This window comes from Patella vulgata, chromosome 5 (genome assembly GCF_932274485.2).
Source record: "Patella vulgata chromosome 5, xgPatVulg1.2, whole genome shotgun sequence".
Classification (NCBI taxonomy): domain Eukaryota; kingdom Metazoa; phylum Mollusca; class Gastropoda; family Patellidae; genus Patella; species Patella vulgata.
In genome coordinates this window covers 11,253,098-11,280,171 of record NC_065883.2, presented here as the reverse complement: position 1 = coordinate 11,280,171, position 27,074 = coordinate 11,253,098, and the positions used below count along the sequence as shown (strand labels likewise).

The 27,074-nt window shown below is 35.0% G+C and overlaps 2 protein-coding genes across 2 annotated transcripts in view; one reads left to right on the top strand and one right to left on the bottom strand.

Moving 5' to 3' along the window:
- Window positions 1-2,333: 2,333 nt before the first annotated feature.
- On the bottom strand, window positions 2,334-12,662 carry LOC126821925 (protein arginine methyltransferase NDUFAF7, mitochondrial). Its single transcript, XM_050550554.2, has 10 exons — window positions 12,478-12,662; window positions 10,314-10,471; window positions 9,300-9,380; window positions 7,374-7,484; window positions 5,886-6,161; window positions 5,450-5,566; window positions 4,558-4,707; window positions 3,822-3,930; window positions 3,359-3,426; window positions 2,334-2,569 (listed from the first exon to the last, which is right to left on the bottom strand). The coding sequence occupies exons 1-10, from the start codon at window positions 12,539-12,541 to the stop codon at window positions 2,375-2,377; spliced, it is 1,329 nt and encodes a 442-aa protein (XP_050406511.2). The 5' UTR covers window positions 12,542-12,662; the 3' UTR covers window positions 2,334-2,374.
- Window positions 12,663-12,889: 227 nt separating this feature from the next.
- Window positions 12,890-27,074, top strand: part of LOC126821948 (ERO1-like protein beta) — a 36,928-nt gene continuing 22,743 nt past the window's right edge. Inside the window, exons 1-3 of the mRNA XM_056100818.1 lie at window positions 12,890-13,101; window positions 16,030-16,149; window positions 23,433-23,516. Of these exons, the coding sequence (XP_055956793.1) occupies window positions 12,991-13,101; window positions 16,030-16,149; window positions 23,433-23,516 (315 nt within the window). The 5' untranslated portion in view covers window positions 12,890-12,990. The remainder of the gene's footprint in view (window positions 13,102-16,029; window positions 16,150-23,432; window positions 23,517-27,074) is intronic.

Here is a 27,074-nt window from a genome sequence, read left to right as displayed (position 1 = left end):
GGAAATAATGCCCATGGTCGTATAATAGTGAGTTGATAACCTATTGAGCAAAAGACATAGAAATAATTATGTTTTGACTTTTTTTAGAAAATATGAAATTCTCGCTTTAAACAATTCGCTTGCGTGTAGGGGTCTTTAGCAGTGGGAGGAAACCGGAGAAAACCCGCGTGGTTGAACAGACGACCCTACTCCTTGTCACGTACAACCGCGGATTCGAAACCACGCCAGTTGACTCAATGACAGGCCTTATGATACAGCGCACACATGCTAACCATTCAGCAATCCCCCCCCCCCCATCTCTAATAGGAAATATCAGTCCAAAAACGGTTCAGTTATTTCATCGACCTATGTTGTTCGCTATGTAACAAGCCCTCCGCCAACTTTATTTGCCATGAACTGATTTGACGGGCCTGTTTTAAATCCGACTGAATCAAAGCCAAGGGATTATCTAGTGTTAGTATATTGATCTTTTCATTATTAAATGTTAAATAATCAATCTGAGTACATACCAACATGGATTAAAAAGTGAGAAATTTGACATTTTCCGAAAATGTAAATCATGCATCGTTACTTCAATGTTTATTTAGTGATAAATTCTACTACTACAAGCTGGGGTAAATGTCCACTTCCGAGGTTCATATATATCACGGACAGGTGTTTCCGAAGAAACTTGGTTAAAAAGGCCAGTTGTTATTGAAAGGTTAAGTCCAGTGGGAAAGGAGGGCAGCTTGTAAATTGCAGTACAGATCTAACTGGAAATATATTTATAACCCTGTTCAATAAGGCCATTAATCTCGGTTATTATGGCTACTACCTTCAAATAGGGGGGTTGGATTGCCGAATGGTTAGCGTGCGCTATATATCATAAGGTCTGTCATTTAGTCAACTAGCGTGGTTTCAATTCCCCAGTTGTACATGACAAAGAGTAGGGTCGCCTGTCCAACCTCGTGGGTTTTCTCCAGTTTCCTTCCATTGTTAAAGACCCCTACGCGCAAGCGATTTATTGAAATAAAATTGAACCATATGTTGATCCCGAAATGGCCAATTTGTGTCGAGTGGACGTTAAACCCCATTTCTTTTTCTCTCTCTCTCAAAAGATGCAATTAATACAACCCTGTCCATGGGCTTGATCAGGTTTCAAACGTAGAGAAATGAAGTGTGATTTAGCATCTTACTTTTTTGGCACTAATCTGGCTGATGAAGAGGGGCATACGCCATGCAGTGTGCTAACATTGTTTTGATTTCCAATCCTACCGTGGGTTATGTTTATTGTGCTGCTAATAGAATACATGTTACCTCAATTTTTCATCCCATCAGAATGACTAACATTGTTTTGATTTCCAACCGTTGGGGTATCTTTATTGCGCTGCCAATAGAATACACAGGACCTCAATTTTCCATCCCATCCGAATGACTAGATGCACCTCGGCCAACATGGGTCGAACCTGGCACCCCCATTTAGAGAGCTAGCCCCATTACTCAGTGCAGGTCATCCATATTGATCCTCCACAATCAGGCAATCAATTACAGATTTATAGGGTCAGCTTGCCGAATGAGTCGATGCTGTACTCTGCCAGGCCTTCCATCCTGCACCACTGAGGATTTTTCACTGGCCTACACTGGGATCAAACCCAAGACCTGATTAATGAGCCAAGGCCTTACTTAGTGAACCATTGTGGCTATCAAAAAGGTCAATACATCTTATAATGTTTTTACCTTGTACTTCTTTGAATTCGATTGTATGAATATAATATACACATGGAACACGTTCCTTGTTACTTATTAAACCTAACTGGAAGTTGACATGATACTGGGACCCAGGAAATCAGAAATATGTCAGAGTTTGATTCCAAATGACTGGTGATTTCTTAAAGGAGAAGTCTCAGATACAATTTAGTGAATCAAACTTGCTAATTTGTGGTGCAAACAGTTATTCTAGTCCTGTGCATCTTTCTGAAGCTCTTTCATACTTTTTCGAAAAAATACAAACTTTCAGTTTTCCATGAAGACCTTAAGTTCCAAGTCCTGCACTGAAATTCCTTAACCCGTTAAGCGTGATGTTTTTAAAAATGTTAACTACCCCCTACTGTGTAATTAATTTGACGAAGTGACGAAGAACTATGTACTATGTTCTAAGAATAGGTTGGGGAAAATACCTCCAAGGCGTTATATTACGCCCTACACACAGTGAGTGGCAGTTGTCCAGGACGTTATATAACGACCTATGCACTTAATGGGTTAACTGATCAACATAACATAATATTATAATTTAATCGGCTTTACCATCATATGGTGAAATCTGGGGCTGCCCTTTTAAAAGAACTTCTGTCATATCTAAAATAATTTATTACAAAAAAACCTATAAAAATTTTCGCTACGACACATTATTCTTATCAGAATTATCTGGTTCTGGAATATTCTCAAAACCAGCTGGTGTATAGTTCTTTTTATCATCAGAAGTAATACCTAGAAACTTAAACCTTTCACCCATTTTTTTAGGATTAACCAGCATATCATAGCCTGAGAGCATGTCTTTCCATTCTCCAGCATTAGCATTTTGTAGAAGGGCCTGAAAAATAGGATTTTAAATGTAACAGAAGTATTAAAATCTGGTTTAATGTCCTACTTTTTTGTACCAACTCCAGCTAATGAAGATGGGCATACGCCATGAAAGGGGGGTGGATTGTCGAATGGTGACGGTGTACGCTTATATCATAAGGTCTGGCATTGAGTCAACTGGAGTGGTTTTGATTTCCCCGGCTGTACGTGACAAGGAGTAGGGTTGCCTGGCCAACCTTGTGGGTTTTCCCTGGTTCCCCCAGTTTCCTCCCACTACTAAAGACCGCTTTATTGAAATAAAATTAAACCATATGTTAGTCCTGAAATAACCTAGTTTGTGTCGAGTGGACATTTAACCCATTTCTCCCTCTCTCATACGCCAGTTCGCGTTGAGGAAAATTTTGCAGGACAGCATCATTTCCACCTACTCTTCGTCACAGAACTTGCCTTAAATAATTTTAATATCTAAGAACAGGATGCTGTATAGCAGAATGATTTTTTAAAAGCTTAAATGGCTTCATGTTCTGTATTATTAATTAAGCATAATTTATGATGAAAAGCATTGTCAAAACCTAAAAACTATATCAGGTCCACCTGTCCAACCTTGTGGGTCCTCTGGTTTCCTCCTACTGCTTAAGACCCCTACACACAACTGAATTGTTGAAATAAAATTGAACCATATGTTAGTCCTGAAATGACCTAGTTTGTGTTGAATGGACGTTAAACCCCATTTCTCTCTCTCCCTGACATCAGGTCCAACAGTAAATGACCATGTTGAAATAAGAAGAACATAACAAACCTGTAAACGAATTCCAATACCCATATTGTGTAAAAACTTTCCTTGTTCTTTGGGACCATGTGTTATCACTGTAAAAGTATATGACATTCATATTGAATATTTTATGTAGAATGGTGTTTAATTATTTACTGTATATTTTGTTTTGTAAGAATCTGTGCTCACGTGTAAATTCAGACTCAAACCCTATAAGACACATTTTAGTGTAAAGGTCAGAGCTCATTCAAGTTGACAGACCAATGACTGACTGTTTATCTCCTGGAAGTAATGATTTAAATTTTGAATTTTGTGTCAGAAATGTATTAATAATATCAATGAAAACAGTCAAATCTGTGCCCAATAAAATGACCAGCACCAGCTCTATGATTGGTGCCTTATTTCCACGATTGCCTGTGCCTTGTATTGCCTTGTTGCAGACCAAACTATATATAAATTGAGGTCCCTGTATAAAAAAAGAAAATTTTACCTCCTACAGGTTGAACCATTCGTTTAAGATAACTGAAATCAACGTCAGCTGTTATATCTGCTGTTCCTGGTTCCACTAAAACATCATGTAACTCATGATTCTTAAAACCCTAGAAAATTATTAATTTACTAAAATTATTCATATAGTTTCAACATCTCAAAAATTTATCTTAATTAAAATGAAATGTCTAGTGGGCTAATGAAGACGGGCATACTCCATGTAGTATGTTGTGGGGGAATTTTGTCTGGACAGTGGCACAACAGTCTATTCATATTGCGATTTCCAATGTCAGGGGATTTTTAACATCTTTTAACAGGACCTCAGCTTTTTGTCCCATCCAAACAACTAGACGCCTTCGATTGTCAGGGGAAACCAGGCTAGAAAACCCCGAAGAACTTGCTTGGCCAACACCAGACTCAAACCTGGGACCTCTTGATTTGTGAGCCACGACCATGCACACCAAGCCATCATGGCTTCCTCAACATTTCGAAAACTGACCTTAAATGAAATGTTCAGTGTGTGAGTTGTTTCCCTTTAATTTGATGGACTCCTAACGATGAACAAATCCTTACTCTAAATGTATCTCTTTTATCACCATCATGTCAGTAATCTCCAATTAAGATTCCTCCACCATATTCCTTCACACTATACTCACCAAGCCATCATGGTTTCATCAACATTTCGAAGACTGACCTTATATGAAATGTTGGACTTCTAACGATGAACAAATCCTTACCCTAAATGTATCTGTTTTATCACCATCGTGTCCGTAATCTCCGATTAAGATTCCTCCACCATATTCCTTCACACGTAGAGATAAATCTTGTACTATTACACCAGCTTCAGGACATACTTCTATATGATCTCTCTTATCATTGGAGTCTGGCTACATATATAAGAAGATAGCTCAGTTATCAACATCCAACACCCTGGACACATTTGAGAGAGAAAGGGAGAAAGACAGAGAGAGAGAGAGAGAGAGGGGGTTTAACATCTACTCAACACAAACTAGGCCATATTGGGACTAACCTCTGTGTGTACAAGAACAAGAAAATGACTCAGTCATCAACATATCTACATCCTTGGACATGTTTTGGAAAGATGGAGAGAAATGGGGTTCAACAACTCAACACAAACTAGGTCATATCAGGACTAACATGGTACATTTTGTATTTCAATAATTCACTTGCACGCAGGGGACATTAGCAGTGGGAGGAAAGCGGAGGACCTAGAGAAAAACCCTAGATGTTTGGCAGGGGAACCTGCTCCTTGTCATGCATAAACTTTTGACTGAAACAATGCTATTTAACTAACATGGAGGTCCCTTGCTGGCAGAGAAAGTTCATCAGGATTTTCATGAGTAGTTCACCCTTGTCAGTGGAAAATGTAAAGTCGTTTGAATGGGACAAAAAAAAAACAAGGTCCCGTGTACACACTGACATTCACATAAAAGACCCCTTGAAGTTGGAATTCAATATAAGAGTAGGTCGTAGTGCAGCCATCCGGGCAAAATCTCCCTCATAGCACACTGTATAGCATATGCCCAGTTGGAACAGAACAGTAGGATGTTAAACCCCATTTCATTTCTTATGATCTGCAGTGTAATATTTAAGAATATTTATTCTTACCTGAAGAAAAGATAAACCAGCAGTCTTTCCACCAGCTAAAACAAAACACAGTTTATTATCTGCATTTCGACCATGAGCTAAGTCCACTAATATTTCTTGCCAGCCCTTTTCGGTTTTCTAAAAATATAAAGAATTGCTTCACTATTTCGAAAAATTAGAGACCTCGTTGAACTCTAAATTGTTTTCTCTACTTTGCGTATGTTTTTCAAAAATTTTCCTTACATAAATGAAATAAACTTTTTTGTTTATAATTAAAACAATTGTTTTTACTGTTTATAAGAAAAGTTTGACCCACTTCAAGGGATAAACATCTGTAAGTTGGCGGACAACCTTCCCAGATTTCTCTAAAGAAGGGACTAGTTTCGTTCAGTTCGAACTCTTCAAGGAATTAAAATTTTATTTCTTGAAATATATAAGAAAAATATTGCATAAATACCTGGAATTTGTGAATAGGTAAAGCATCAAAGAATTCATGAGCTATATAACACATTTTGGCTTTTGGCACATCCAGTAAACTTTGGTACCAGAATACTGGTTGTCCATATTTGGATTTTGTTGTATAATAGTGCGGGGTACCACTTAATTCTAGTTTGACTTCATCCTGATTCTTCTCTCCTGAAATCTTGGCTGCTTGAATACCACTTAATGTGGGACTGACTTCCACCAGGTGAAGAGAAACTTTACTTTTTAATTGGCTGAACCTAGAAAAAACCTGGTAAAACATATTCTATTTTAGATCTTAGCTGAATTAAAACACCATTTTCCTGCAGATACTTTTTTTTATTGTTCAGGATGACTGAATGAGATTGGGGAACAGGCTTAGCCTATGTAAAACCCCTCTCCCTAACTTAACTTGTACCAGCTTACTAATGATAGAATTTATCCATGGCTCATGCTTTGATCATATGTGCCAGTCTTAACTTAATGGGAGTGAAAAGAGCCAACTAGAGAATTTACCTGTCAGCTAATTTATGTGGCATGAAATTAGAAATTCTTAAGGATGTAACCTTAAAGATACATTATGTAAGAGCTAAATCCACCTATTATTTTGGCTTCAAATGTTATATTAACTATTATTTAGACATTTATTGACATGACAAGCCCATAATGAATTCTGTAGCTGTAGGCTATCGGATGGCTCGGATTTTAAGTGCGGTAGATAAGAACGCTTTGGCCATTTAATGATTTATTCTAAAAATGGAGAAGTGAGGAGGCTAAGTTTCGAATAACCAGTACTATAATTACAATAATAAACAATCGATGCCACATCTTGTCAAAACTACAAACATTGATAACTTCGCTCAGAATAATGTAATTTGAATGAAATTTTCAATATATTCATTTTGCATTATCTATTTTTGAACTATGATAGCAAGAACGGCTAGCTCTGTATCTAAATCTTACATAATGGATCTTTAAAACACAATAAATCAGATTTGGAACCTTCAGGTTATTGAGCCAGCGTTATACTCAAACAATCTTTGTTCAACATAGGATAGAAAATCTATAGCCTCTGATTGTCATTTTAGGGATTTCGAATCCCTTGCCAAGTGCAATTTTGTAAAAGTTAGATCTCTAAAAGGAATATCAGTTCAAAAATGGCTCAATGAAAATTTGTCAACATTCAGCATCCTATAAACAGGATGTGCTTAAAACAAGCCTAATATCTTCGCTAAAATCATTTGATTGGTCTCTTTTAAATCAAATCTACAAGCTGGTAGATTATCTATCATTGTTATTTTGTTTCTTTCTTAATTATATGTTAAATTATCAATTTTTTGAATGAGTACATTTTAGTATGGATTAAGCCGTGAAAAATTACACATTGTCCCAAAGATTGGTTGCCAGGCAACAAAACATATATGCCCACAGCAGCTAAATCGTCCAAGAAAGCAAATGAAGATCAGCGGTATTAAAAACATACTCTGCACATATCATCAGCTAATGTTCCTCGTCCTGGTCCTAACTCCACCACTTGTAATTCACCCTCGGATCCTCCTTGTATCCATTCATTAACACACCATATCCCTATCAACTGGAATATATTAATAAAATAATAATGTAGAAAATAAGTGGAAAAATATTGCAATAATACAGACATTAAAGATACATTATGGGAGATTAAATAAAGAGATGACAGTTCTTGCTATAATAGTTTAAAAATAGAATATGCTGAACATTTTAGTCAAATTGATCCACTCGGAATTTTAGGCTAGCCTCGATCATCATTACTAAAGTTAGTACGATAAAAACAAAGTCTTGATGATCTGTTTTAACGTTTAATTATTTTTCACAAAATATATTCCAATCTGCTAAATATCACAGACTAGTGATGGCATCGAGAGTTTAGTATGGTCTGGATAAGTTAATTAATGTCTAATTAACAATTAAGATCACATTTCAGCCTAAAGAAAGACCTGCAATAGGCAGATTTAGCTCTTGCATAATGTATGTTTAAGGTACACATGAATAATATCAGTTTTCAACATAGAGTACACATCATACAAATATTCCTATCAACTCGAATATATTAATAAAATCATAATGTATAAAAATACACATAGTACACATAATAAATATATTGTACACTAAAACCAACTGATTTATTCATTTAAAACAATGTATAACACCAACTGATCAGGGGTTAATATCTCTATCAACACAATGCTTGAAATATTCTGAGACTAACTTATTAATTCTTATTGGTATGGTTAATAATAATATCTTTTTATATTTAATGAAGTATTTAAAATATTTTTGAAATCTGAATTCTAATAAATTTTTTGATACTAACATATATGATAATCTTTATATTTATTGTAGAAATCTGTATTCTAATGATTGTTTAATTAAAGCTCATAGAATTCATGAAATATTTTTAGTATTATTCAAATCTGTATTCTAATGCAATCTGATTAAAATACAGATCTATATTTTGTTTAATTTTTTTGATACTTTCAATGGCCTACACTACTTGAAGGTCTGTCAGGGGTCGTATGTCAGACATTGATTAATCAATAAGCGTTGACGTTTCTAGTGGTTTACCCACAGTTCCGTACATGGATGGTGCCATAACAGACCATTTCATTGGCTTATCCCTCAATTCAACGCCTGTAATATAACAACTCTTCCAGATCCTAGTGTAGTAAAGACAAGTAAAACGAAATTTTAAACTAAAATACGAAACGAAATAGGATTTGTGTTTTAATCAGATTGTATTCTATTTTGAGATTAACATATGGAAATATTTATTTCCATGTTTACATTTATAGAATTGATGAAATATTGTTTAAACATACATTATGCAGGAGCTTAATCTGTCTATTGCAGGTCTCTCTTTAGACCTGAAATGTTATCTAAATTATTAATTAGACATTAATTAACCTTTCCAGGCCATAATCAACTCTAGATGGCAGCGCTAGCCTGCGATCTTTAGTGGATTGTAAGCCGATTTACTGCATAACTTTCCTTCTCGATTAAACGTTTAAATGGATAATCGAGACTATGCTGTTTATCGTACTGACTTTAGTAATGATGACCGAGGCTTATAGGAATTTCCGTCGCTTAGTTCTCGGTTCATAGTGGATCAATTTGACTGAAATTTTCAGCAAATTGCCTTTACATTATGTAGTTTTTAACTATTATAGTGAGAACTGCCAACTCGTTACCAAATCTCCCATAATGTATCTTTAAATCTAGATTCTAATGTTGGTTTTTATTTTTATTTTGATGGTTACATTTATAGAATTAATAAAATATTGTTTAAATCTTGATTCAAATGTTGGTTATTATATTGTTTGCAGTATATGATAATATTATTACAGCTGGTTCAATATATGTAACTACCTACTTCACCAAACATCTGGCTTATTTCTGGACTAGTTATAAAATCTCCTTTAGCTCCAAATACATCACGATTCATATAATAACCCTGTAATAAATTCATAAAACTTATTCAAATATATTCATCAATTATATTTACCATAATAATTTTAATATTTTATATTACGATCACTTGTGTAGTCAGTAATCAATACCAATACTAAGATAACTGAGGGCAAAAATTTATTATCGGTAGTGAGAGAGAGAGAGAGAGGGAATTGGGGTCTAATATCCACTCGACACAAAATAGATCATCTCAGGTCTAACATATGGTTCAGTTTTATTTACATAAATCGCGTGTATGTAGGGGTCTTTAGCAGTGGGAGGAAACCGGAGGAGCCGGAGAAAACCCACGAGGTTGGACAGGCAACCCTACTCCTTGTCACGTACAACCGGGGAATCGAAACCACGCCAGTTGACTCAATGACAGACTATATGATACAACGCACACGTGCTAACTATTCAGCCATCCAACCCCCCATTCGTAGTGAGAATAGAATGTCCATATTAAAAATATCTTTTTACACATATACGTTGTCCGTAATAGTATTGTGTTTTAGTTTTTCGTTATTTGATGCTCTTGGATTACGTCGACAAAATTTCTCTTTTAAATTAAAGGTAAGTTACCAGTCAATGGAGAGAGAGAAATGGGGTTTAACATCCACTCTACACAAACTAGGTCATTCGGCTCTAACATATGGTTCTATTTTATTTCAATAATTCGCTTGCGCATAGGGGTCTTTAGCAGTGGAAGGAAACCACTGGACAAGTTACTCTACTCCTTGTCAAGTACAACCGGGGAAGCCAGCCAATGGAACATACTCCCACAGCATTATAGCAATCCATAAAGGTTGTCAAATAAAAGAGTTAAAAAAAGGGCAAAATCTTAATATCATTGGTGCATCGATATGATTCTACAACACAACTAAGGGCAATAACTCTAGAAATAATTATCATGGCTGTAATAATTAAAGTTGCTTACAGATACTGGATTTGTTAAAACTTCTTTCATATATTCAGCAACTGTGAGAGGTCCACTTGCTTTAATACGTGATTCTAAATGTCTTAATAAATGATTTTCTTTGTTGTCAACAGATAAAGATGACATATATCTACCACCATGATTAAATATACATTTATCTAAATTAAAAAAATAAATACTGTATTTGATGCTTAGAATCTGGCACATTGAATATTTGTTCAGAAAGAGAGAGAAATGGGGTTTAACATCCACTCGACACAAGCTAGGTCATTTCGGGACTAACATATGGTTTAATTTTATTTCAATCATTCGCTTTCGCGTAGGGGTCTTTAGCAGTGGGACGAAACCGGAGGACCCAGAGAAAACCCACGAGGTTGGAAGGCCACCCTACTCCTTGTCACGCACAACTGGTGATTCGAAACCACGTCAGTTGACTCAATGACAGGCCTTATGATAGAGCATGTGCTAACCAATCGGCCATCTAAACCCCACTTGTTCAGAAATAAGGGCCCTTATCAAGTTGGCATCGAACAAAAGGGTCTTATACATTTATTTTATGGTAGCGTGCCAGCAAATGTTCTTATGGCATTATGTGAGTGTGGGTGCTTGTTACACTGATCAGCAGTGAATATTCGCTAGGCCACTACTGATAAGGATGACATCGATGCGACTTAATAAGTCAAAAATATTACCTTTTTTCCACTGAAAAATTAAATTCTAAAACATTTTTTTTATGTATTAGAAAATAAATAAAGACGTTTGAAGTATTTGTAGTTAAAAATTATTTCCTATTTAGTGTAAATGGGTATCAAAATTAGTAAAAGACTCCATTCTGCCCAAACTAGTAACGTCTTATGTAAACAATGCACGCGTCATTGAGCCAATGATTGACACCATGTGATGTGACGTCATGTCTTGAAGGCAGTCATCTTTCATAATCCTCTGTGAAACAGATTGGATGATTGTTACAGTTCGATGAAATTCAGCAAGTGTTAGGATATTCTGTTGAAAACGTGGTGATGGATGCATTCATCTTACTTAAAACCTTAGGATTTTTCAAGCTGGTTGTCTAGTCCTTTGGAAGGGATGATAATCAATATATAAAATCCATATGCACACAGGCATTCATGTATACAATGAACCCTAGTTAATTAATTGGAATTTGATGAAGATATAGGTGGGAATGCCTCTGCATGTGTTCCTGCACAACTGTCCTCCACAGCATTGCACACATGAACACATTGGTCTTAATATGACCAATCTAGTATTGTGTTGATAGACATGAAACACCATTCCTATCCTAAACTAATTACCAAATTTAGCATCTTAAAGATACATTATGGGAGATTAGATAAAGAGCTAGTAGTTTTCACTAAATAGTTATAAACTAGATAATGTAAAGAGAAATTGCTGCAAATTTTAGTCAAATTGATCCACCCTGAACTGAGTGTTTAGCAATTGAATTTTGGGCCTCGACTCGATCATCATTACTAAAGTCTGTACGATAAAAAACATAGTCTCGATTATCCATTTTTTTTTATTTAATCAGAATCAGAAGCAGCAGATTCTAATCTGGGATCAAACAGTCTTATTACCATGTGAACCCTGTACCCCACCCCACAAACATTTTACTGCTTTCTGCTGCTGGTACCATATCTTAATTGCGGTCTAAAAATAAGCATACTCTCCATCATGCACAATCAATGATCATACATGTCAATAGTTTAAATATACTACATGTTCATGGAGAGATGATTCTGACTTGGATTTAAGAAGTTGACGCTACTAATTAGTATGTGACATTTCCGCAATGGTGACCTAGCTGCCGACTGGTAAATACTTTAAATATACATGTGTTGATATTAGAGATAGTTCTCCCCTGAATATAAAAACAGACCCTTAATCTCCCAGAATATAAAAAACAAACAGTAAACATAGTTTGAATGGATGTCAACATTGGAAAAAATCTACAAGACGTTTAACATGTAGGCTGTCATAATAAATGATGCAATGGAACGTTACGCCTGTGCATTATGTCAATAGCTGTCATTCAATCATCAGAATCCTGTTCTGTACCTGTTCACTGTCACGTAAGTAACCCACTGTTTGGACATTAAATGAGTAGACCCCACCGGTATTTGCAAATAAAATATTTCTATTTTACCTAACTGACGAGTCAATGGTCTACACAGATAGCTTGAATGAAATAACAGACGAGCCGTCGCCATGATTAAATGCTCTGAATCAAATAAATTAAATTGTTATCAAGTGAACATTATTATTTTGACATTTTGAAACGAACATGTGCGTGGGATATCCCCTTGACCTTAAAACAGGGAATTCCGCCCTCGATATGGCTACAAATATTCTCGCCACGTCTTCTTAGCTAATACAATTCCTCCGCAGAAACAATCTGTCGATTCTCTGCACACTCTTGAATTACACATAAAAAAATAAGTATTTTATTAAATATAATGTAAGATTTGATGATCGAATTACTAACATTGACCCTGTATCAAGGAAGATTATTAGAACTATTTTGTCAGTCGTATTCACATCCGTATAATCGGCATTTGGCTATTAAAGCATGAAAATAAACAAGTACAGGTGACGTTTATGTATGAATCTCAAAGTAACAAGTTGTTTGAGAGGTAGATGATTATCGACGATTAGTACCATGAAGTTTTATCTTGGTGCGATCTTGTTGGTACTGTTTATTGACGTAACATTCCAGGAAAAGAATAATAAAAGTAAAAGCTCCAAAGCAGCCGATCGATGTTTCTGCAAGGTAAGTTTCATTGGCATCGAATTAAAAAAAAATAGAAAGTGATTGATGATGCACTCAGTGTCATGCACGATGGAATACGTATTGTTACGACATCATGTTCATCATTCGATTTGGTGATTGCGTACTTTGTTGTTGGGCAAAACAGTTATGTGGTGACTGTGTTAGCTATAAATTTTAAACATTTAATTCGAATCTAAATAAGATATAATTTAGAATCAGTAGAAATTAGAATGACCAATTGACATTTATGGTTTTAGAGAATGACAGTGTGGTTTATCGCTAAGTCATGACATGGATTCCCTATGCCAGGTTCCCACTAGGCCTATCACGATTCATGCTACAATTGAAATCATGGTTTTAATCATGGAGTAATCGTGGTGACCCTATCAGGTCTTTTCATCTATTATGGTCATTCATAACATATCCGAACGTATCTGCATGTGCCCGATCGTGGACTCAATAGGCAGAACCCTATCGTAACGCATTGCACGACAGTGGGAACTTATCATTATATGGTGCCGGGTTTGGAAAAAGATTCATTTCAAATTAGGATAAGGATAAAACACAACATCCCAGACAAAATTTTCACAGTCACATTGCACTGTTTTGTAAGAAATAAAAATGCAGTCTGTTAGTCTTAAAATTATAAAGGCTTCTCGACTCTTATAGAAAAGGTTCCTTATGAAACTAGGGAAACAAATGTGTATCTGATGCTTTTTCAATCGAATCCCATGCAGGGGCTAAGAGAGAGGGACGCAATGACGAGCTTTGGTCATGGTTCTAAGTTTTTGCGCCCCCTTGAGTTTTTGTGCCCCCTCAAAAATGGCAAAAAAATCATGTGGTTTCAATGCGGTTTTCAACATTATAATCATAATCAAAATGCTCAACCAGTGTCAAACATATACCGAGGGTCAGATATGCTACAAATTGAAACTCAATATTACTCGGCCACACTGGGAGGGACCCCTTTTCTCCAACTCGCCTGCACACACATATAAAAAAAAATTTTGTGGCCTGGATGGGATGTTGTTCCTCATGCAAAATCATGGATCACCGCGCCCCTGGTCCCATGCTCAAGGAACCGAGTGAAACTGTGACGCCACCTTATCATACTGTCATAAATAACATTTGCTAAATATAAATAAACATAAAATAAACCTCAAAAGTAAACCAACAATGCTTTGTTGTTAATATTCTGCCCTTATAAGCTGCCCAAGTTATTATATGAATGATGTTTTATGTGACTCATAATTTGAAAGTTAAACCATGTTCATGTATATCACTGCAATAATATCAGATTTTGCATACAGTATAATTTGAACATTCACAAGGTAACTGTGGATTGAATTAATCAGGATCAAATTGATTGAATTAATAATTGATCATATTGATTGAATTAAAGATTAATCATATTGCTTGAATTCAAAATATATCTTGGCAAAGTTTTCAAGAGTATTCTTTCAATGTTTTCAAGTATACTTATTGCCAAAATATATTGGTAATTGTTCTTCCATAAGTATGTATAGTATTATAGTTTATTGCTCTATCCAGTTATTAAATGTCCCCAAAGGATTTAAATTAATTGTATTAAAGGGAATGTTGATATATTTACTTCTACAATAATATTTATTGTTTATCAGTTGGTAAATGGAAATATTTTCTTGTTTGTTTGCATCACTGTTAAATGTCAACTGACAGAGGAAACAGTAACATGTTAAATGTCAACAGCCATTTTACCAATTTATCAATTATCATTTATTTTTAAAAGTCAGGTACTGACTGTCTCCATTTTGTTCAATAATAATAAGGAATTTTGCTTTACTCTGTGTAAGCGTACTTGGAAAAGGTCAAATGTTTTTATATTTTATATTGTAAACTATAATTCATTTTCTTGTGGCCTTTCATTTGTGAAAAAGTAGCCTAGAATGAAGAGATTGAGATCCATGGTGAAATGAATCTTGGTTTAACTAGGATAATAAGTGCAAGATTCAAGAAAACTGGATATGTATTATAGATAGTAAAGTGGTCCTGTTCCAGATAAAGCCTAATTTTGTGTCAACAATGTCTATGACAGGTGCCTTAATTAGGGCTGGCGAAAAATATTGATATAGCCGATAATCGTCGGCGACTACGGGAAGACATCGATATTGATATTCAGTTCTTGATATCGATACTTGTATATAAAAAAAAGGGGCTTCAACAGCGATTGATGGCGAGCGCGAAGCTGCGAATACTATTTTGTTAATAACACCATCAGATAAGTTGTGAACGAAACAAACATTAAGAAAACAAAGTTTGAGGATCATAGTTTTTTATGTGATCAATAACATATTTAGATGCATTATTAGCATACAAACAGTTATTTCTTTCAACTTCAAATTTTCTGATGGCGATATATCAATATCGATATTGCCAAAATGGTTGCCGATATCGATTGCAAGCCCTAGCCTTAATTCCAGACTTGATGATATGCCTTTCTGTGATTATAATAATATTTGTCAGAAATTTTTGTATATTTGATGTGAAGTAAATATAAATATGATTTTTAACAATTTTGTATTTTAACTTTTTTTAACGTCCTCCTCCACAATGAATTGTTATCGCATAGATTTTAAAACTGGGCAGTTGGGTGGCCAAATGGCCTGATGTGGACACTTTAGATCATTAGGTATGTCATTGGGTCAAGTGGCATGGTTTCAAATTTGATCCCACATTAAATGTGACAAGAAGTAGGGTCGTCTGTCTAACCTCATGGGTTTTCCACAGGTCCTCCGGTTTCCTCCCTTTTTTAAAGACCCTTACGTACAAGTGAATTATTCAAATAAAAATTGTATCATATGTTATTCTCGAAATAGCCTTGTTTGTGTTCAGTGGATGTTAAACCCCATTTCTCACTATGTTTGAAATGTATTGTTGTATTTTTTTCAGTTAAAAGGTGAAATAGATGATTGTACATGTAAAGTAGAAACAATTAGTGATATCAACAACAACAAAATATATCCTAGATTAAAGAGTCTACTCTCCAGAAACTATTTCAGATATTTTAAAGTAAGTATCTTCTATATATATATTTATATATTTGTGACTGTCATTTGTCTGTCTGTTAAGGGTTGGTAAAGACTTAGGACTGCCCTGAATCGTAAATTTGGCATATAAGGGCAGGGCAGCTTGAGCCAGCCCAGGGGGGTGACATAGGCCTGGTGAAGTTGGACTACCACTTCTGGTTTCGGAGTTAAACTACTTCTGGCTTTACGTAACTCCTATAAATAAGGAAATAGGGCGTTCATGTTTGATTCTCAAGGTAAGATAGTACCAGGTGTTTTCCAACTAACAATGATATGTATCTACATCAATTATCATGACATTCAGGGTAGTTTAAGTGTAATAGTTAATTCTATCTGTATCGGGCGATATATTTCGCTTTCAATATCTGATATCGGTAAAAAAAAACGATAGTAGCTATATCGGACCATCACTACTCTAGTGCCTTATGTTTTGTTAAACATAACAAAGTTATAATAGTCTGAAGGAAAAAAAGCTTTCAATCAGTCAGGTTCCTAGTGAAATCCTAGATATATAAATGTATTCTCAAGAACCCCTGACAATTTGAATTCAATAATGAGTTGGAAGAAAAACATCGCCGTCTTAGCAAAGTTATTCCTTAAAGCAAAGAGTATGGTGTACGCCTGTCTTCATTAGCCTGGTAGTTTATAAAAGTAGGACGTAATTTTTAAAAAGCTTCAGTATAGATAAATAAAAATCAAATAAAAGACACGATTCTGTGACTGTGTAAAGAATTTTAAAAACTTATTTCGCTTTTTTTAAACCATTTTGTTCTGTACATCAAAAATATGTTAATATTTAGAAATTTATTTATGCTGTCAAGCAGGGCTATTTAAAGATTTATAGAAATAAATTTATTTATGCTGTCAAGTAGGGCTATTTAAAGATTTATAAAAATAAATGCATCATACATAGATTTTACTCCGAATATTATTAAGAGGATTACAAATTTATGGATTAAATTTATGATGATTGAGATCGTCAATTCGTGATTAATCAATAAAAATGCAGGTGTTCAATATCAAACTTGGTGATAAAATTTTGTTCATTACTCGCATAAATCATGAAATTTTTGTTCCATATAAATCAATATGAAAATATAGAAAAGTGATGTTAGTTTGGACATTTCTCCCAAATTGATATTAATTACTCTATCCCAGGAGAGAGAAAAATGGGGTTTAACATCCACCGTTTGCGCATAGGGGTCTTTGGCAGTGGGAGGTAACCAGAGGAACCAGAGAAAACCCTATGCTGTATTGATAATTGATGTTTAATCCTACAAAATATTAGTCTCCATTAACCATTATCATGATTTGTAAAAGGAAAAACATCAGCTTTTTTTTTAGAACTTTAAGAAATATAATTTGCTTGGTGATAAAATTTATTTAGTTGCCTGTTTAAATATAATACTGAAATATATAGACACATAAAACTTCCTAAATTCACTAAGAAATAATGAACAAAAAACGAGGTTAAATCAGTCTTAACTAGTCTCCTGAATATTTTACGAGACAACTATTGTTTATTTTACAGAGTAAATATCAGTTTCGTGTTTTCTTCTGTTGAATAATCTTTAGTTAAATATTGTCTTTCTAACTGTTAAAGTTTTCATATAATCTGACTTTAAAGGACCGCATCTAGGTAATTTCAGTAGCATGAGTTACAAAAAGATGCTAAACCATTCTGGATCATTTATAACCCCAACAAAATCAATGATACTGATCGATTTGTGCATACATGTAAAAATGATAATTTAATAATTTATTGAACTTGTATAGTGCCGAAATCCAGCTTGTAAAGCTGCTCTGTGGTGCTTGTACAAAAAAAAAATATGATTATGAGTACACAATGTAAAACAGTATAGATAGAAAATCATAAAAAAAAATAAAATTAAACTATTTCTTGAAACAAGATAATAGGATTTAGAAAAATAGTAGGGTACAGGTACAGATAAAATATAGATCGAAAATCATAAACAATTAAACTTAAAGATACGTTCCCAGAAAAGTATTTTATCGGGTGGTTATTTCCAATAAAAGTATGGCAATTTTGGTTTATATGGAAAGTAGAAATATCCAATCTTACTAGAAAAATACTGGATTCCCTGAAAAACACTCATGAAGCGCATACAATACAGGACAAAAATGTAAGGGTTTCCCTAATTGGCAGCCCGACGATTAGGAATGTCTGCTCGCGTGATATCAAATGTTGCACGCGGAGATTGAGCGCTTGATGTATGTGTTGATAAACTTTATGAAGGGTTAGATGTAAAACACTTTCTGAGATAAAAATCACGGAAAAAGACGCGGGTAGTGGATAATCCGAAAATTTAATTAGGCTTCGATATTTATGATAAATGGATAGCGATTAAAGACAACATCACCTTGTATATGCAATGAATTCTTTTCCGTCTTCGCACTTGTTGCTAGGTAGTTCGTCCGCGAAGTCACGTGGCACAAACATGGCCTCATTTAATAGATTTGTTTATAGGAGGGGTATTCCGTCACGTAAACAGTGTTTTGAGAAGGATTTGAAGCAAAATTTTGATAGATTAATTAGTTTGAATGTGTTTTTAGTCCAAATACATCATCAAATCACCCAGTTTGTACACGGGAACGTATCTTTAAACTATATGGTAAAACAAATAAATAGCAGGGTACAGATAAAATATAAAACATTAAAATAATTGGTAAAAGGGAAAATTACGTGAAGGCTTTTCGGAACAATTCTGTTTTTAGGTTCTTTTTAAAAAAACATTGAAACTTAAAATGTAATGTCATATTGCGTCTGTCTTATCTTTTTCTATTTCCAAATCTTTTCCATATGAGAAATAGAAGTATATTGAAGATGCATTATTTAGCATTTAGATAGAGAGCTTGTAGTCCTTGCTATAATAGTTTAAAAATAGGTAATGAAAATTTAATATATTGAAAACTTCAAATTATCTCAATGTAAGCGAAGTTATGAGTCTTTATAGCACACTGATCAGCAGTGAATATTTGCTAGGCCGCTACAATCACTGATAAGGATGACATCAATGCGACTTAATGAGTTTCAAATATTAACTTTTTTCCACCGACAAATTCAATTCTAAAACATTTTTTTTTATGTATACTATTAAAAAAAAGTAGGGGATATTTGATTTTTAAGTGTTATTAAAGTCACCTAATGAAACTGACGAAGAAACAAATGACAAAATGAAATGAAGTTCACATTCATCGATTTATTCCAAATGATCGTTAGACTAAGTAAGGCACAGACTGACCATTATAAGGGTAAAATGATACCCGGGGTCAAACAGCAAAGTGACCACAGCATCACAACCAAGTCAGTAACGGGTAAATCCTCCTCTGTTTGCCAAACAAGCATTGATCCGACGTGGCATACTCCTAATGAGACGTCTAAGGTCATTTTGGTCCAGATTGTCCCATTCCTGTTGCAACGCAGCAGCAAGTTCTTGGACATTGGCAGGACGTTGTTGACGTTGACGTAACCTCTGTCCAAGCATGTCCCAGACATGCTCGATGGGGGAGAGGTCGGGACTCAGTGCTGGCCAAGGTAATGTGGTGATGTTCTGTTGTTGGAGGTAACCTGTAACGATCCTGGCCCTGTGACATCTTGCGTTGTCATCCTGGAAGATGAAACGGCGGCCATGACGTCGTGCGAACGGCACAACATGGACTGCCAAGATGTTGTCCCGGTAGTACTGGCCTGTAACACGCCCTGCAACAACATGTAAAGCCGTTCTTCCAGCAACAGTGATGCCTCCCCACACCATAACAGAACCACCCCCAAATCGATCATGTCTGATGACGTTAACGTCTTGGAAGCGCTCGTTTCGACGACGCCACACCCTCCTACGTCTGTCCAAAAAATCAACAGTGAACCTTGACTCATCTGAAAACATCACATTGCTCCAGCGTCGATTATCCGAGTGATGACGATCCCTACACCAACGACATCTTGCCTGAATGGGATGATCTCTCAAACAAGGGATCACGCGAGGACGTCGGGCGAGAAGGTGACCCCTATGCAGTCGATTCCGAATCGTCTGGCCACTCACTCTCACACCAGTGTCTGTTTGAAGACGAGCGCTGATCTGATTTGCTGTGATGACACGATTTCTCAAGGCCAAGGTACGGATAAATCGATCCTGGGCTTGAGTTGTCGCCCTTGGTCGACCTGAGTGTGGTCTGTCCTGTACAGATTGTGTATCACGGTATCTGGACCATAGCCTGCTTATGACAGACTGAGAAACATTCATCGTCCGCGCCACAACCGCCTGTGTTGTGCCGATCTGTAGCATGCCAAGGGCACGTAACCTTTCATTTTGGGTAAGCCGACGCATATCAAAATTTGTTTTCTGGTCACTAAAACAATTAAACTGATGTTTCCACCCTGGAATTCAATGCCACAATGACTGTAACATTCAAAGTCAGAGTCGTGCAAATCTTGGGTTGGACCCCCATGATGATCCCAAGCATCACCTGCATTCCATGCGGTAGCTATTGGTGCGTTTGGGCGTCACATGTAACTGGAAATGTTTCTTCTGTTAGGTTCTATAGTGACTTTTTTCGTAGTCATTTGCATATTTTAGTATTATGCCCCCAAAATCAAATATCCCCTACTTTTTTTGAATAGTATATTAGAAAAATAAATAAAGATGTTTGACATATTTGTAGGTAAAAATTATTTCCTATTTAGTGTAAATGGATATTAAAATGACTAAAAGGCAGCATTCTGCGCGAATCTGTAACGTCTTATGTAAACAATGCACGCTCCATTGAGCCAATGATTGACGCCGCGTGACATGACGTCATTTGTTGAAGGCAGTCATCTTTTACAGAGATATTAGAAGACTTTCCTAATACTCTGTGAAACAGATTGTCTTTATAGGTTTCACAATATAGTCTTGATTGTCAAGTACCATTGTTATGATATAAAACAAAGTCTTGACTATCTGTTGTTAAATTAAATTATTAAATGGCAATCGTGTTTTAATCCATTGAAAATCTCGACCATCCGATGATCAAGAGAGTTGATTGTGCATCTTTAAAGGCCCATGTCTAGTTAATTTCTTTATGCTAGGTTTCCACTGTCGTGCGATGTGTCACGATATTGAGTCCACAATCTGGTACATGGAGATACAATCGAATACGCTTAGATACTATCAACATGATTGCTTCGACTGGCCACAATATATGATAAGACCTGATAGGATCACCATGATTACTTCACGATTAAAACTCTGATTACAATCGTAGTGCGAAAAGTGATAGTGGGGAACCTAGCATTAGCAAAAAATATCTTCTGGATCTTTGATAACCTCAACAAAAAGACGCTAAACCATTCTTAGTATCAGTCATTCTGCACACAGACAACTATCTTCTTCGAGAATAGATCTCTGCCCTAAACGACCGCCATATCCAAAAAATAGTATACTATTTTGTAATGTGGTTCTACTCCAGTTTCATATCTGTCATACACACAAAGACTAAATAAACCTTTACAATGATATTAAATTGAAGCCGAATAAATATTTCTCAAAATTAATAAAGTATAATTAGAGTTTTTGACAGAAATTGTCGATTTACTAATTAAAATGTCAGTCAACTAGCTTAGTGTAAGTTTAGTGTGTGTCTGTCTTCAGGTAATGAACTTTTTCTATACATCTATTTCTTCTCCATTGTGTAGATATTTAAACTTCTGTTTATAATCATGAGAAAAAGAAGCATTTTGATTTTAAATTACCCATAAAAGAATAAATGTGTGACACCATTTACTGACTACTCTGACAACTTAGTTGTTGTGAGTGTATATTTTGTTGTCTGACAACCTATATTTGCTTCTTTTTTTTTGTGCCGTCAATCTCAAACAAAACCTTTAATGTTTTAAGGGGGGTTGGATGGCTGAATGGTTAGCGTGTGCGCGCTGTATCATAAAGTCTGTCATTGAGTCAACTGGCATGGTTTCGAATCCCCAGTTGTACGTGACAAGGAGTAGGGTCGCCTGTCCAACCTCGTGGGTTTTCTCCGGGTCCTCTGGTTTCCTCCCACTGCTAAAGACCCCACGCGCAAGCGAATTATTGAAATAAAATTAAACCATATGTTAGTCCCGAAATGACCTAGTTTGTGTCGAGTGGACGTTAAACCCCATTTCTCTCTCTCTCTCTTTAATGTTTTAAAAAGTTGCATGTTTTTCTGTTTAGAATATTTATTTTACAACTATTAATATTTAACCCTGACATATTGATCGATATACTGATAATGTTAACATATGGAAGTTTATTATAGTGATTTGTTATTGTGACATTTGGTTTAATAATGATTTATCAGGTCAATCTAATAATGCACAGCAAATCGGTATATACATGTAGTTTGTGTACAATGTACGAGTAAATTGATATCAGTCAGGTTTACAAATGAAACCTAATATGTATTGAACATTTTTTAACTGCTCTGGACAGCGTTCTTTTGAAATAGGGTTTAACGTCCTACTGTTCTGATCCAATGTGGTTAATAAAGATGAGCATACTGTGTGCTATTAGGGATGTTTTGCCCGAACAGCGACGCTACGGCCTACTTTCATATCTAATTCCAACTGCCAAGGGGTCTTTTACGTGCACACCAATGTGTACACGGGACATCGGTTTTTCATCCCATCCGAATGACTCGACAGCTGTCCTTGTCAGGCCCTCCATTCTTCACCACTAACAAGGGGAAACCATGCTGGAAAATCCTGATGAACTTTCTCGGCCAACACCGGTAGCGAACCCGTGACCTCCAGGCTAGCGAACCAGCGTGTTATGGAACTAGCTTCCAGCAACACCAGAAATGCTGAAACAGTTCATATTTTTAAGCGTCTTTTAATAACTCACTTTTTTGGCCAGACTTTTTAATTGTGCAGTGCTTTAGAGCACAACGGTGGATAAAGTGCTATATAACTTTTCATAATAATAATAATAAATTCGTAGAAGAATTCTTCCTTCTGCCTGTTTAACATGTAAGTGTTTTTGCAAAACGTGCACCTTTTTACTGACATTAGTGGTCTAATACAAATGCAATGGGACCGGTTCCATATAACCAGTGAAAATCAGACTTTCTGGTGTATGTAGTAGTTTTCGTAGTTACAGAAAATTAAAATATCTGGTTATTGCCCAGACATTTTCCATAAAATCCCTTTAAATGTAGTATAGGATCTTCATTTTGTTTTTAGAAAGCAGAATGGAAAATTTACCATGTATTTTTATTTTATTTTATAAATTTCAGGTGAATTTAAAGAAGCCATGTCCATTTTGGCCAGATGATAGTCGATGTGCTTTAAAAGATTGTCATGTTGATAAATGTAAAGAGGTAATGTGTAATGACCTTATTTTTTCATTGAGGGTTGGTTGCTCATCGTTTAAATGTGTATTCATCGAGGGTCAGGCCTGTAACTAGGGGGGGCAAAATTGTCGACCATAAAAAAAAAAATAGACATACATTGTCCGTCAATTTTACAGCAGCCCTGAGAACACTTCCCGCCCCCCTCGTTGCTCTGAGCTAGTTACGGCCCTGTTGAGGGTTTGTTGCTCCTTGTTTAAATGTGTATTCATTAAGGGTTGGTTGCCGGCTCGTGGTTTAAATGTGTATTCATTAAGGGTTGGTTGGTTTTGGTTTAAATGTGTATTCATTGAGGGTTGGTTGTAAACCTGTGGTTTAAATTAATTCATTGAGGGTTGGTTTATATTCATTCATTCATTCATTCATACATTCATTACATCCTTCACTCAAGTATTCAGAAACCTGTAGTTACTATAGGATGTCAAATCAGTACATTTGATCAAATATTTTTATTCATTGAGGGTTGGTTTATATTCATTCATTCATTCATTCATTCATTCATTCATTACATCCTTCACTCAAGTATTCAGAAACCTGTAGTTACTATAGGATGTCAAATTAGTACATTCGATCAAATATTTTTATTCATTGAGGGTTGGTTTATATTCATTAATTCATTCATTCATTCATTACATCCTTCACTCAAGTATTCAGAAACCTGTAGTTACTATTCGATCAAATATTTTTATTCATTGAGTGTTGGTTTATATTCATTCATTCATTCATTCATTCATTACATCCTTCACTGAAGTATTCAGAAACCTGTAGTTACAGGATGTCACACCAGTATTATCAATCAAATAGATTATTTTTTTTCATATGATTTTCAATATCTAATGCATTTTCATTAGGTTGTATTTTCTGCTTAGCCATCTTTAATTTCTAAATTTTATATGCATAACCATTCTTTATAAATGATGATATTTTAGAATTTGAATATTCCATATTAAGTAATTATTTACAAAGGATTTCTTTCCTATCTGCTTTTAAGCTTCTTAGAAAGTAATTTAACTTTTAATACTTTAATAAAAGTATGACTTTAGGCTTAAGTAATATTGAAAAACGTGAACATCACTTTTAATCCATTTGGAAATGAAGCTGCCTTTGGCGACAAGAGATAGTAACAATATTGTTATTTATTTATAAACAAACAATGGTATTAAGTGTTTACATGCAGTTCTATGGATAACAGAAACCATAAATTAACAATCATGAAACCCCAGCTTAATTAAAGATACATCATGGAAGATTAGATAAAGAGCTGGCAGTTCTCACAATAATGGTTAATAATTAGATGATGTAAAGGGAATTTGCTGAAAATTTCAGTCAAATTGCTTCACTCTAAGTCGAGTAAACCTTATTTTAAAATCACTGTAGCCTCGATTCTTAACGCTAAGTCTCGGTCCTCCATATTTGATTAAATCAAAGTATCGCTGAACCATTCTAATCTATTTAATATCAAAGAAATCTGATGCCATCGAGAGTTGATTAAGGCCTGGATCAGTTAATTAATGTCTAATTAATACTTTAGAAAACATTTCAGGCCTAAAGAAAGATCTGTAATAGGCAGATTTAGCTCTTGCATAATGCGTGTTTAATAGTTTATATAACGATTTTTCCACAATGAAACTGAAATTCCAACATTATTCCGATATTTCAGATTTTAATGAAGACATGAAAGATAATAGCCATTTTAATTATTGACCTCGATAGTGTCACAATTATCCAAAATAACAATTATGGAGATCAAAGTGTTAATTACAAAGTGGTTTGTATTTATCAGATACAACCATTTAACACTTAGACCACCAATAACTAGGCCCTCTTAGAGAACCCAAAACTGTCAAGAGTTGCGTGAATAGATGTGACACGCCCAATAAATAGTATATGGTCCTACAAGACGGGTGGTTTGTGTCTATTAAAGGAAGAATAATTTTGGGCTGCTCGAGGATATATCAGTATCATGAACTATATCAATTTTCTCTAATTATATTCAAACAGAGGGAGACAATATTTACATGTACGGAGTACTGAATAAACGGTTATATAAAATAATGTTTGTTTACAGTAATTGACGTTATTGTGAGTTAATGCTAATTAGCAAATATAGGAGCTTGAAATGTTAGAACTTCTAAATTATAACACATTCAACGTTTGATATAAACAATGGACATTCAATAAGAATATTGAAAATAAATGAACTTGAACTCTTAGAACTTCTAAATTAATACATATTCATAGTTTGATATATGCCTAAACAATGGCCATTCATCAATAATATTGAAAATAAATGAACTTAACTCTTAGAACTTCAGATTCAAACACACCCAACGTTTGATATAGGCCTAAACAATGGGCATTCATCAATAATATTGAAACTTTTGATTCAAACACACCAAACGTTTTTAGTTAGATAAAAGGTTGATTCGTGACAACTGATTGTTTTGTATCATTGTCACTTGAATGAATTTCATATCTGTTGGTAACTAATAATTTAAAGATACATTAGTTAAGAGTTTAATAAAGAGTTGGTCATTCTTGCTATAATAATTCAAAAATAGATAATAATGAAAAAAGAAAATATTGAAAATTTCAGTCAATTACTTTATTCTCAGCCAAGTTATCATTGTAGTTTTGACAAGATGCAATATTTTTATTCAGATTTCTATCTGAATAGGGATTGGGGAACAGGCATAGCCTATATTAAACCCTTTTTAAATTAAATTTTAAAATGGCAAACCGTTTTAATCTAGTTGAAATTTTGAGTATCCGATGACATCGAGAGTCAATTATGGTCTTGTTTTGTTAATAAATGTCTAATTAATAGTTTATATAACATTTCAGGCTTAAAGAAAGACCTGCAAAGGGCAGATTTAGCTCTTGCATAATCTATGTTTAATTGTATTTTATTCCTGATAATTTATGGCAGCATATGCAAGTCCATGAGAATCACACCACAAATTTTGTATTTGGTGCAGTATTTGATGACGAAATTGTCAATCGTTGATTATTGGGTAGTTATGGAAACATTCTAGAACATAACATACTTATGGTCAATATTATTGTACGAGTGAGTGTCACATGTGTTTTTGATTTTAAATTAAGAATTTGCCAGAAAAATAAAAAGTTTTGTGGAAGGTAAAGGAAAACTTTTAATTTTTAGGCAAATTCTTAATTTAAAATAGGAACCACTTACCCAATCCGTTCGATTGATAAGTGATTAAAATGTTTAAAAAATAAATTCAAATTTATGTGCATATTATGAATTTATTCCAACTTCTTAAACCGGGGGGGGGGGGGGGAGGGTTGGATGGCTGAATGGTTAGCGTGCGCGCGCTGTATCATAAAGTCTGTCATTTAGTCGACTGGCGTGGTTTCGAATCCCCGGTTGTACGTGGCAAGGAGTAGGGTCGCCTGTCCAACCTCGTGGGTTTTCTCCGGGTCCTCCGGTTTCCTCCCACTGCTAAAGACCCCTACGCGCAAGCGAATTATTGAAATAAAATTAAACCATATGTTAGTCCCGAAATG